We start from the raw sequence: 12833 nt of genomic DNA, 5'->3' as shown, positions 1-12833 counted from the left end.
ACACTCTCATCAAGAGAACAATCACCTGGTTTTTGGTTGGTCTGAACCTATTCTCTGAGGAAACTAGGGAAATAAGTAACTCCATGGTAACTCCATTTATGGATTCAAGTTCTTCTAAGGCAAAATCTTCTCTTTGAAAGTCAGGCATTTTTTGAATTTACTAAATATAATAATTTACTAAAAGATTCCTCGGTGGCCTTACAAGAATAAATGGAGTTTCCATAAATCATCTGTAAAGTATTATGCAAGAGTACTAGAAATATCTAGTTCATTTTTTTAGCCCCATGCAATTTTCAGAAAATTCAAAAAGTTACTATTTTGTTAATATATTTTTATTAATTTTGGTTTTGCTTGACTGATTTCAAGAGGTAGAAAAATATGGTCCTCTGTAAGATAATGCTGCTTATTAATCTGTGGGTTGAAACATGAGGGAATTCTTGTTTTCTAGATTATAAAATGCTTCAGATTCTTTTCCACAATGAACTTCTACTTCTGTTTGTTTCCAGCAGGCCTTCCTGCTTGAGTACCTTTCTTACCTATGGCCATTAGTATACCGTTGTTTTCTAAAGTTTGGACTAATTGAACAGTTAAGAATTTAATAAGGAAGAGGGAAGAGAAAGAATGATCATTTTTAGATTCACTCTGTTATTTAGAACAAAACATATTCTTGATACTGTTCCTTTCTTGAAAATTCTAAGATTTTCATTCTTCTGTGTCTTATGAGAAAGAAAGAAAGAAAGCTTCATTTCCTTCATCAAATATTTAGTCTGATATCAATTTAACATCAGATTTTTGGCAGTAAGATAGTTAGTTCGTCCAGAAACCTTAATTTCTTTTGGAAGAGTTTAGCAGACAGTAGAAAATATAAAATTTGAAGCTATAGGAAGCTTAAAGATACTTTATTGTTTTCTCAAAAATTTTTTTTATTATAAAATACATATGATAAGGAAAACCATCAATAACATATATACACACACTCATACACACACACACATATATGTATATATATACACATACATACACACACATATGTATGTATATATACATGTGTATATATACACAATTATATATGTATATGTATGTATATATACATGTATATATGTATATATATACGTATATATACGTATATATACACACACACACACTTTTTTTGAGAGAGAGAGAGAGAGAGAGAGACAGAGCCTGAGAGTGAGAGCGGGTACGTGTGTGCATGGGAAGGGCATGGAGCCTGACCAGGAGATCAATCTTATCACCATGAAATCATGACCTGAGCTAAAATCAAGAATCTGATGCTTAACTGACTGAGCTACCCCAGTGCCCTGTTGGTGAATTTATATAAGACAGATACTCTAGAAATCACCACCTAGGTCAAGAAATATAACATTTTAGGCATCACAGAAGTCTCTCTCTTGTGCCCTGTTGCTCCATCTTCCTCCCCCACTTAACTTATAACTCTATTTTACTACACAGACGTTTGTATCAATCACTTCCTTGCATTTCTTGACAGTTTTATCAACCAAATAGGTTCCCTAGGCATCATATTTAATCTTTACTCTTATTTTATTTGCTATATTTTAAAGTCTCTGGCCCTAATATCCTGACTTCAGCTTCATATACAAAGGATAATAAATCAAGGCCAGTGGATTTTATCCCAGGAAGGAAAATTTGGTTAGCCATTTAAAAATCAATTTTTTAAATCTTTTTTTTTTCTAAATTAAAAAAAATCATCTCTATGGATACCAAAATTTTTTTTTTTACAAAATATAATGCCATTCATGATAAAGATTGTTAGCAAATTAGAAATAAAAGGAACTTAACAAAGTTCATCTATAAAAAGTTTAGTTAGAATATTGTACTTACTGGTGAAAGACAGAATGCTTTCCCCCTAAGATTGGACATAAGGTAAGATTGCCTCCTTCTACCACTCCTAGAAATCCTAGCCAGAGCAAAAAGTAATAGGAAGGAATAAAAAGCATACATATTAGGAAAGGAAGATGTAGAACTCTGTTTATTCACAGACAACATGATAATTTATATAGAAAATTCTAGAGAATCTACAAGTGAAGTTACTATAATAAATGAACTAATGGTCACATGATACAATGTCAATTTATAAAAATTCTTTGTATTTCTATGCACTAACATTCAACAATTGGATTTGAAATAAAAAATATAATTTTAGGACAACACAAATGTCAAAAATTAGGGATATATTTAAGAAAATATGTACAGGACACATATCCTGAAAACTACTAAACATTTATGAAAAAAGAACTATATAAATCAGGAAATATACTATGTTCATCAATTAGAATTGTCAAAATCAATAAGATATTAATGTTCTTAAAGTTTACCTATAGTCTCAATATAATTCTCACAAAAAAATCCAGAAAAAAATTTATTTTTAGAAATTGACAATCTGAAGGTAAACCTTACATGGAAATAAAAATTATCTAGAATAGCAAAAACAACTTGAAAGGGAAAACAGAGTTGAAATATGATACTTGATTTAAGACTCAATATAATACCACAAATAATCAAGATAGTGTCTTACCAATATAGAGACATAGAGATCAATAGAAAAGAGAGTCCAGAAATAGATGCACACACATCATCATTTGTTTTTGACATATGTGCCAAGTTAGTTCAGTGGGAAAGGAATAGTCATTTGAACAAATGATGCTGGAAAAATTCCATATTCATTAAATAGTCCTCTATCCTTACTTGACATCACTCAGAAAATTAACTTGAAATGTTCATAGACCTAAATGTAAGAGCTAAAAGCATAAAACTTAGAGAGAAAAACAGAAGAGAAAAAAACCTTATGACTTTGTGTTAGTCAAAGACTTACTAGGACATAAAAATCTCTAACCATAAAAATAAGTTGATAAGTTGGACTTTATCAAAATTGAAACTTTTGCTCTTCAAAAAGATATCCTTAAGAGAACAAAAACCCAGGTCACAGGAATGGGGATATATTGTGAATCAAATATTTGATTAAAGAATTTGTTTTAAAAGTATATAAATAACTCATAGAAATAATAAGACAACGAACCCAATGAAAAAAATGGGTGAAAGATCTGAATTAGACATTTCATCAAAGATAAAGAAATAGCAAATAACACATGGAAAGATGTTCAGCATTTTTAGTCATTAGGGAAATGCAAATTTAAGCTGTAATGAACTACTATTCCACATCCTCTACAAAGTATAAAATTAAGACTGAAAATGTTAAGTTTGGCTGGTAGAAATATAAAATGTTTGGGCCATTTTGCAAGAGGTAGGTGGGTTCTTACAAACTTAATTATTTACTAACTATAAGACCCAGCAGACCAGTGTGCTAATATTTACCCACATAGAAAGAAAACATGTTCAACCAAAACTTTAATGTTCATATCAACTTTATTTCGTATTTAATAGCTCCAATCTGAAAACAGACCAATTGTCGATCAATTAGTGCATAAACAATTTTGGGTACACTCATAAAATGGAATCCTACCCAGCAATGAAAAGAATGAACTGTTGATGCATGCAATAATATGGATAAATGTCAAAAGTATTATACTAAGTGAGTAATGCCTAGACACAAAAGACTTCATATGGTATAATTCCATTTATATGAAATTCTAAAAAAAGAAAAACTATAGAATTAGAAAGCATATCAGTGGTTGTCATGGTTGGGAAGTGTGGGTAGGGAATTGGCTACAAATAGGCACAAGGGAATTGTCTATTTCATGATTAGATGGTATTTCCAGAACTGTCACTTATCAAAATTCATCATATATCTGTACACGTACAAAATTACACATATACAAGATTATTCATTGCAAAAAATACAAGTTGAAACTACCTTTCATAGAACACTGCCATATATTTCTGTGTACATGTAAGTGTATCTTAATGTGCATAGTTACCTTGCAAGGAAAATTGAATTCTTATCCAATTCTCATGAAGAAGTACCTATAATGTGGTATTTAAATTCAACCTTTATAAAAGTATACGAGCCAGGGGGAATTTCTGGATCATGTAGCTCAGTGGGACACCCCAAATCTGCTTGGACTCTTCAGAATGGGCTGGTGATTATAACAACTCTGACCTCATTATTTGGGCTTCATGTTTTTCATTAGCATCCTAAGGAAGAGAATGACAGGAGGAAATAAAAAGGAAAAAAGATAGAGTATATAGTGACACATACTTCATCATTACTAAGCTAGTCTATCCTAAATAGATATAAAAATTGAAAGAAAGTCCCTTTACAAGAACTATTGCCATTTATTATTCTTGAGACTAGATGAATGCAAAGCCTCCCAAGATAGAAGAAAGAGATTTCTAAATTGCTTGGGTCCTGACACTCACTCTATAATTGTGGCAGGTAACTTTGGCATGGCTATTCACAGACTCATCACAGAGACCTTGGGGATATCTCTCTTTGATGAATTAAATGCCCCACATAGTTCATAGCTATAGTGAGAAGCAGAAATGCTTCAAATGTTAATATTCCAGTGATGGGAAAAAGCTCCATTTTCCCAAAGTACTAGGCAAAGTCATATATAATAGAGGCTGCTAATATTTGAAAGTGTGTCTGTCATGTGAGCAAATAGTAAAATAGGACTAAGTACACATGTCTTTACATAGTACATAGCGACATTGTTGACAGCCATTTTAACTCGATTAAAATTTTTTCGTCAGATTCACTCCTATATGCACTGAAACTAGGATGACAAAGTCAGAGGTTGCTTCAAAAGGAAAGATGGGTTTATGATACCATTAATTTTATTGAGTCATTTTTCTTCCACAACTCTGATTCAATAGATGTCTTTTATTTAGTTTCTTTCTTTTTTTTTAATGTTTATTGATTTCTGAGAGAGAGACAGACAGACGGAAACAGGATGAAAGTTGGGGAGGGGCAGAGAGAGAGGGAGACACAGAATCTGAAGCAGACTCCAGGCTCTGAGCTGTTAGCAAAGAGCCTGATGCAGGGCTCAAACTCACGAGCCATGAGATCGTGACCTGAGCTGAAGTCAGACACTTAACCAACTGAGCCACCCAGGTGCCCCTATTTGGTTTCTTATTTAGAACAACCCCAAGTTTACTTGATACTACAACAGTTTAAATTCCAACAGCTGAAACATAATAGGATGAGTGCATGCTTTGGAGTAAAAAGATGAAGTATAAAACTGGTAACCTTGGTCATTTATCATCTATGTGGCCTTGAACAAACAGCTTAACCTCTCAGAACCTCAATTTGAACCTCATTTGAAAAATTTTAAGTCCTATCTCATAGCCTTTTGAGAAACTTAAGAGATATAAGTGAAATATCTCCACCAAACACAGTGTTTCTCAAACTCTAACAGACATAGGAATCACCTGGGGATATTGTTAACATGTAGGTTCTATTCAGATCTGCAGTTTTGGAGCTTCCAGGTGATGTCAGTTATATTATTCTGTCATTACTGGTGTCATCTGGGAGCTGGTTAGAAATGTAAAATTTTATGGCCCGCTTAATGCCTACATTTGAACAGAATCTCCAGGAAATTTTAGTGAACATTAATGTTTGAGCAACACTGGCCCAGCATCAGACCTGGCACATTGAAGATTCTTGATCTAAATATATCGTTAAGTTTTGGATGATCACAAAAGTGTGCAGGATACAGATGGACTTAACACATTTTTTAATATTCAGAATATGATTTTGAATTATACAGAGTCAAATTTTGCTGAGGCGTTGCTTTAAGCTGAAGAGTGGCCTCACTCCATATCAGGCCTCTACTCTCTGACAGCTACACAATTAGTAGCTGTTTCGGCAGAAATCTGCATCGTCAAAAGCCCTTGTCATCATTTTCCTTACCAAATCTCAATTTAGGTATTTTATATAGAAACTACATTTACTAACTACATTTACTACATTAACTAACATAATGTAAACTACATTTACATTTATGTAGAAACTACATTTACATTTTAGTTGTTTTGCTATGTTTATTTCTCAGAGACTATTCCCAGGAGCTTTTACCAACATCATATAAACCCCAATTAACACATCAAATTAGTATAGTTCAAGCTAAGGCAAAGATGATTGAGGTTTACATTAACCTATTGCCACTTTATTGTGGGCACATGAATAAGTTAATACTTAATAAGTCTTATATTATTGAGGGAGAAGGGGCTCCGAGTAGGAAACTAGTTGAGAAGCCTGTTTAATGGTGTCAGCCAGTTGTAAGGGATGGGGAGCTCAGCTTGTAAGTCAGTGAGGAATATGTGAAAATACATTTTGAGATTTCAGATAATATGCCATAAAACCATAAAAATCCACTGATTTTTTAATAAATTGCTGCTTTTAATAATAGACCAACTTTGGGGCACCTGGGTGGCTCAGTTGGGTAAGCGTCCAACTTCAGCTCAGGTCATGATCTCTGGGTCCATGAGTTTGAGCTCTGTGTTGGGCTCTGTGCCGACAGCTCAGAGCCTGAAGCCTCCTTCGGATTCTGTGTCTCCCTCTCTCTCTGCCCCTCCCCCGTTTGCACTCTGTCTCTCTGTCTTTCTCTCACTCTCTCTCTTTCTCTCAAAATAATAAATTTAAAAAAAATTAATAATAAGTCAACATTTTTGTCCTTTAGTGTCTATTTTTCTGTCTGAAACCTGTTATTCATTTCTAATTCATACTTTACAGTGCATAGTGAAAATATGAGAATCAAATGGAAATCATAGTATTTTAATATGTGTAAGAGAATTATTTTCTTTCTCAAAGGTCTTTTAATCATCTAAAATGCCCTGACTCTGGGCCCCTGGGTAGCTTAGTCGGTTAAGTGTCCAGCTCTTGCTTTCAGCTCAGGTCATGATCTCACAGTTTGTGAGTTTGAGCCCAATTAGGTCTCTGCACTGACAGTGCAGAGCCTGCTTGGGATTCTCTCTCTGACCCTCCCATGCTTGCTCTCTCCCTCCCACCCGGCAAAAAAAAAAAAAAAAAGTTAAAATGCCTTGGACTTTCTTATTTCTTCTTGAACAAGGTTTGGTAGTAACAGATTCTCTCAGTTTTTGTTTATCTAGAAATGTCTTTATTTCTCCTCCGTTTTGAGACATAGGTTTGTTGAATATAGAATTCTCACCTGACAGTCTTTATTTCAACATTTTGAATATTTTATCCCATTTCCTTCTGACAATGAGAAATGATGAGAAATCAGCTGTTCATCTTATTAAGGGTCCCTTGTGCATGAGTTGCTTCTCTGTTGCTACTTTCAGGATTCTTTCTTTGTTTTGGGTTTAAGACAGCTTGACTATGATGAGTCTAGGTTTGGATCCTTTTGCATTTACCTAGCTTGGAATTTGCTGAGTTTTTGGATATACACATCATGGTTTGCATCAAAATGGGACATTTTCAGCAGCTCTTTCTTTAAATATTCTTTCTTCTCTGGGACTGTCCTTCCGGTACTACCATCGGGCATATGATGGTATATGTTATGGTGTCCCACAGGTCTCTGAGGCTCTATTTTTCTTCATTCTTTTTCTTTTATGCTCCTCAGACTGGGTAACCTCTACTGATTTGTTAGCAGGTGTACCAATTCTTTCTTCTGCCTGCTCAAATCTGCTGTTAATTCCCTCTACTGATTTTTTTTTCATTTCACTTATTATAAATTCCAACTCCAGAATATCTATTTTGTTCATTTTTGTAGTTTCTCTTTATTGATACACTCTATTTGGTGAGACATTATTTTCACTTTCATCTGGTTTCTTTAGGTATGGTTTCCTTTAATTTTTAAAATGCATTTAAAAAAATAAATAAAATAAAATAAAATAAAATAAAATAAAATAAAATACATTTAAAATAGCTGAATTAAAGTCTTTGTCTAGTGAGTGCCATGTCTAGGCTTCCTCAGAGTTTGTTTTTTCCTGTATATGGGCCATAATGTCTTTATTCTTTGCATGTCTCATAATTTTTATTGAAAACTGAACATTTTTAAAAGAAATTTTTTAATGTTTATTTATTTTTGAAACAGAGCGTGATCAGGGGAGGGGCAGAGAGAGAGGGAGACAGAATCCAAAGCAGGCTCCAGGCTCTGAGCTGTCAGCGCAGAGCCCGATGTGGAGCTCGAACTCATGAACTGTGAGATCATGACCTGAGCTGAAATCGGACGCTTAACCTATTGAGCCACCTAGACACCCCAAAAACTGAACATTTTTAATAATATAATAATGAGAACATTGGATATCAGATTCTCCCCCTCCTAGGGTTTGTTGTTGTTTGTTTAGTGATTTTTCTGGACTAATTCTATAAAGTGTATATTCTTTGCCATTTGTGGCCACTGAAGTCTCTGCTTGGTTTGCTTAGTTGTCAACTAATTATTGGCAAAGATTTCCTTAAATTTCATAGGCCAATAAGTTTCCCATCTTTTACCAAAAGGCTCTGTATGCATGTTGGGGCAAACTTTCGACATTCAACCAGGTAGTTTACAACTCTGCAGTAGCCTTCAGTTTCTCCTCATGCAGATCCTCAAGATAAGCCAGAGGTGAGAGACTAGGGACTCCTAATTTCTGTGTGAACATGCACATAGCTGTAGACATATACATAACCTTAAACATTCATGTAGTCTTCCAGATTCCCAGGAATAGATCCAAGCTGTACCTCCTGTGGAAATCTCATTCCTCAGATTTTCCTTTTAAGCTTTATGTCTTTTTAAGACAGCCTACTGTCTGTCCCAACTGTTATCCACTGCTTCGGGCAGCCATGATATTATTAAATAAAAGTGCCTCGTTATTTTTGACAAATGCTCCTGAGAAGAATGCTCTTCATACTGGTCAAATTACTAGTCAGATCAAACAAAGATGTGCATTGTGAGTGGGGTCTTCAAGGGAACCACCAAGTATGTCAAACAATGACAATATCTGGTAATGGAGCTTTGGAAATCCAACCCTGTTCTGCTCATGGCAGGGTCTACCAAGCTGCTGGTTCTCACTGTGATTTTAGGCTATTAGTTTTCAAGGCTGTTGCAAATCTAGGGAGAAAAGGATGGGAAGAAAGGTAAAACACCACAGAGGTTGCTGTTCTTACTGAGAGTCAACTAGTTTTCTTGAATAAACACTCTCCAGACTGCACCAAGTCTTTAATTTACAGATTCCTAAAAATGTTGATTCATAACACATGTGTCAGTTGCTTTTATGGAGACGAGGATTTTTGGAGATCTTCATTTTACCATTCTGGCTGATGTCACTTAAAATGCCTTAAAGCTTTTGAATAGTGACAAAAGTCGTATAGAACTTCAGTATCTTTGGGAATGCAAGATGGTGCAGCCACTCGGGAAAGCAGTATGGAGGTTCCTCAAAAAACTAAAAATAGAACTACCCTACCACCCAGCAATTGCACTACTAGGCACTTATCCAAGGGATACAGGTGTGCTGTTTTGAAGGGACACATGCACCCCATGTTTATAGCAGCACTATCAACAATAGCCAAAGTATGGAAGAGCCCAAATGTCCATCGATGGATGAATGAATAAAGAAAATGTGGTATGTGTGTGTGTGTGTGTGTGTGTGTGTGTATACACATACAATGGAGTATTACTCAGCAATCAAAAAGAATGAAATCTTGCCATTTGCAACTACGTGGATGGAACTGGAGGGTATTATGCTAAACGAAATTTGTCGGTCAGAGAAAGACAAAAATCATGACTTCATTCATTCATTTTAAGAGAAAAAAACAGATGAACATAAGGGAAGGGAAACAAAAATAATATAAAAACAGGGAGGGGGGCAAAACAGAAGAGACTCAACAAACTGAGGGTTACTGGAGGGGTTGTGGGAGGTGGGATGTGCTAAATGGGTAAGGGGCACTAAGAAGTCTACTCCTGAAATCATTGTTGCACTATATGCTAACTAATTTGGATGTAAATTTTTTAAAATAAAAGATAAAATTAAAAAAAACTTATTACAAAGTTAAAAAAAACAGAATTTATCAGATTAAACACCCAAAAAACAAATAATCCATCTAAGAAATCCATTTAAGAAATTCCTAAAGATAGAGAACACTTTTCCAAAGAAGACATCCAGATGGCTGATTTGAAAAGATGCTCAACACCACTCCTCATTAGGGAAATACAAATCAAAACCACAATGAGATACCACCTCACACCTGTCAAAATGGCTAAAATTAACAGCACAAGAAAAAACAGGTATTGGCGAGGATGTGGAGAAAGGGGAACCCTCTTACACTGTGAAGGAATGCAAACTGATGCAGTCACTCTGGAGAACAGTATGGAGGTTCCTCAAGACGCTAAAAATAGAACTACCGTACCATCCAGCAATTGCACTATTAGGTATTTACCTAAAGGATACAATAATACACGCACATATATAATGGAATAATAGTCGGCCATCAATAAGAATGAAATTTTGCCATTTGCAATTATGTGGATGAAGCTAGACTGTATTATGCTAAGCAAAATAAGTCAGTCAGAGAAAGACAAATAACATGATTTCACTTACACATAAAATTTAAGAAACAAAACAGATGAACTTGGGGGGGGGGAGAAAAAAGAGAGAGAGAGAAACAAAGCATAAGAAACTCTTAAAGATAGAGAACAAATTGAGAGTTGATGGAAGGAGGTGGGTAGGAGATGGGCTAGATGCATAGGTATTAAGAAGGCACTTGTTATGTTGAGCACTGGATGTTGCATGTAAGTGATGAATCATTGAATTCTGCTCCTGAAACCAATATTGCATATAGCATGTGAACTTAATAGAATTTAAATAAAAATTTGAAAAGAAAAAAAAAAAGAACTTCAGTATCTTGCTACATGAGAAAGACAGACCATGTATCCACCAGAGATCATATAGGGTCCCACTTAGAAATGCTACTAAAGGGGCGCCTGGGTGGCGCAGTCGGTTAAGTGTCCGACTTCAGCCAGGTCACGATCTCGTGGTCCGTGAGTTCGAGCCCCGCGTCAGGCTCTGGGCTGATGGCTCAGAGCCTGGAGCCTGTTTCCGATTCTGTGTCTCCCTCTCTCTCTGCCCCTCCCCCGTTCATGCTCTGTCTCTCTCTGTCCCAAAAATAAATAAACGTTGAAAGAAATGCTACTAAAATGTCTTGATGGTTTCAGGCAGTTGTCAGATGAGACATCACGCTGACCTCCTCCTAAGGAAGATTTCTCATAATTAAATCTCAAACTTGCAAGAAATTGTGCATAATGATTAAAAGCCTGTTCTTTGGTACCAGCTAACTCTGGTTTCAATCCCTGAATCTGCTCCTTAATAGCTTTGTGACCTTGGTCAAGTTACTTAACATTTGCAATACAGTGATAATAACTACCTATTCATTGATTTGTTTTAAAATCTGACTAAACTAATGAAAGTAAAGTGCTAGGTACAGTTTATTGCATATATTACTACTAAAAATGTTGAATGTTCAGCACTACTACTAAAAATGTTGAATGTTCATCTGAATGTGGTTCTTTAAGAGTCACTTTCAAATTGGAAAATAAACTGCTGTGTTTTCTATGCAATTCCAGGCACGGTGGTGGTCCAGCAGTTGATGTCAATGATGATTAGCAAACACGATCGCCTCTTCCCCAAAGATGCAGAACTGCAAAGCAAACCCCAAGATGGCACGAGCAATAACAACAATGAAATTCAGAAGAAAGCCACCATGGGCCAGCTACAGAATAAGGAGAACAATAATACCAAGGACAGTCCTGGTAGGCGGTGCTCTTGGGACAAGTCCGAGTCTCCCCAGAGAAGTGGTGTGGATAATGGATCCCCCACAGCTCTACCAGGTAGTAAAACCAACAGCCCAAGGAACAGCGTTCACAAGCTGGACGTCTCTAGAAGCCCCCCTCTTATGGTCAAAAAGAATCCTGCCTTCAATAAGGGCAGTGGGATAGTCACCAATGGGTCCTTCAGCAGCAGTAATGCCGAAGGCCTGGAGAAAACCCAAACCACTCCCAATGGGAGCTTACAGGCCAGAAGGACCTCTTCACTGAAGGGGTCTGGTACCAAAATGGGCACCCACAGTGTACAGAATGGAACGGTGAGAATGGGCATTTTGAACCCCGACATGCTTGGGAACCCCGTGAACGGTCGCAGCATGAGCTGGCTGCCCAATGGCTACGTGACCCTGAGGGATAACAAGCAGAAAGAACAAGCAGGGGAGTCAGGCCAGCACAACAGACTCTCCACCTATGATAACGTCCATCAGCAGTTCTCCATGATGAACCTTGATGACAAGCAGAGTGTCGACAGCGCCACCTGGTCCACTTCCTCCTGTGAAATCTCCCTCCCGGAGAATTCCAACTCCTGTCGCTCTTCCACCACCACCTGCCCAGAGCAAGACTTTTACGGGAGTAATTTTGAGGACCCTGTTTTGGATGGGCCCCCACAGGATGACCTCTCCCACCCTGGGGACTATGAAAACAAAAGTGACCGGAGGAGTGTGGGAGGTCGAAGCAGTCGTGCCACCAGCAGCAGCGACAACAGTGAGACGTTTGTGGGCAACAACACCAGCAACCACAGTGCCCTGCACAGTTTAGTGTCCAGCCTGAAACAGGAGATGACCAAACAGAAGATAGAGTATGAGTCCCGGATAAAGAGGTGAGGAAAATCTGGAGCTTCTAACTGCCAGAGAGGGCCCGACAGCCCCCTACTGCAGGACAGGTTCACACAGGGGGTTAAACATGCTGGCTCCAGAGTCACAGACCTGAGTTCAAGTCCAGGCTTCACCATTTGTCAGCTGTGGGATTTGGGGACAGTTTGCTTCATTTCTTTGCGCTTTAGGTTTGTACTGTGAAAAACGTAAATATGAGTAGGTTTTACCTCAAAAGCATGTAAGAAATCATCGAGCCTTGTCC

The 12833-nt window shown here is 36.8% G+C and overlaps 1 protein-coding gene across 8 annotated transcripts in view; it reads left to right on the top strand.

Moving 5' to 3' along the window:
• The window catches only part of ARHGAP24 (Rho GTPase activating protein 24), a 666840-nt gene that overhangs the window by 649353 nt on the left and 4654 nt on the right, over positions 1-12833 (top strand). For all 8 annotated transcript variants that reach the window (XM_086704652.1, XM_086704650.1, XM_086704651.1 and 5 more), the window contains one exon: positions 11499-12576. In XM_086704652.1, the coding sequence (XP_086560778.1) occupies positions 11499-12576 (1078 nt within the window). The remainder of the gene's footprint in view (positions 1-11498; positions 12577-12833) is intronic.

This window comes from Puma concolor, chromosome B1, assembly GCF_028749965.1.
Source record: "Puma concolor isolate L17-30 chromosome B1, mPumCon1.1.hap2, whole genome shotgun sequence".
Classification (NCBI taxonomy): domain Eukaryota; kingdom Metazoa; phylum Chordata; class Mammalia; order Carnivora; family Felidae; genus Puma; species Puma concolor.
Note: the sequence above shows the minus strand (reverse complement) of the source record. Positions and strands in the feature narration are given on the sequence as shown.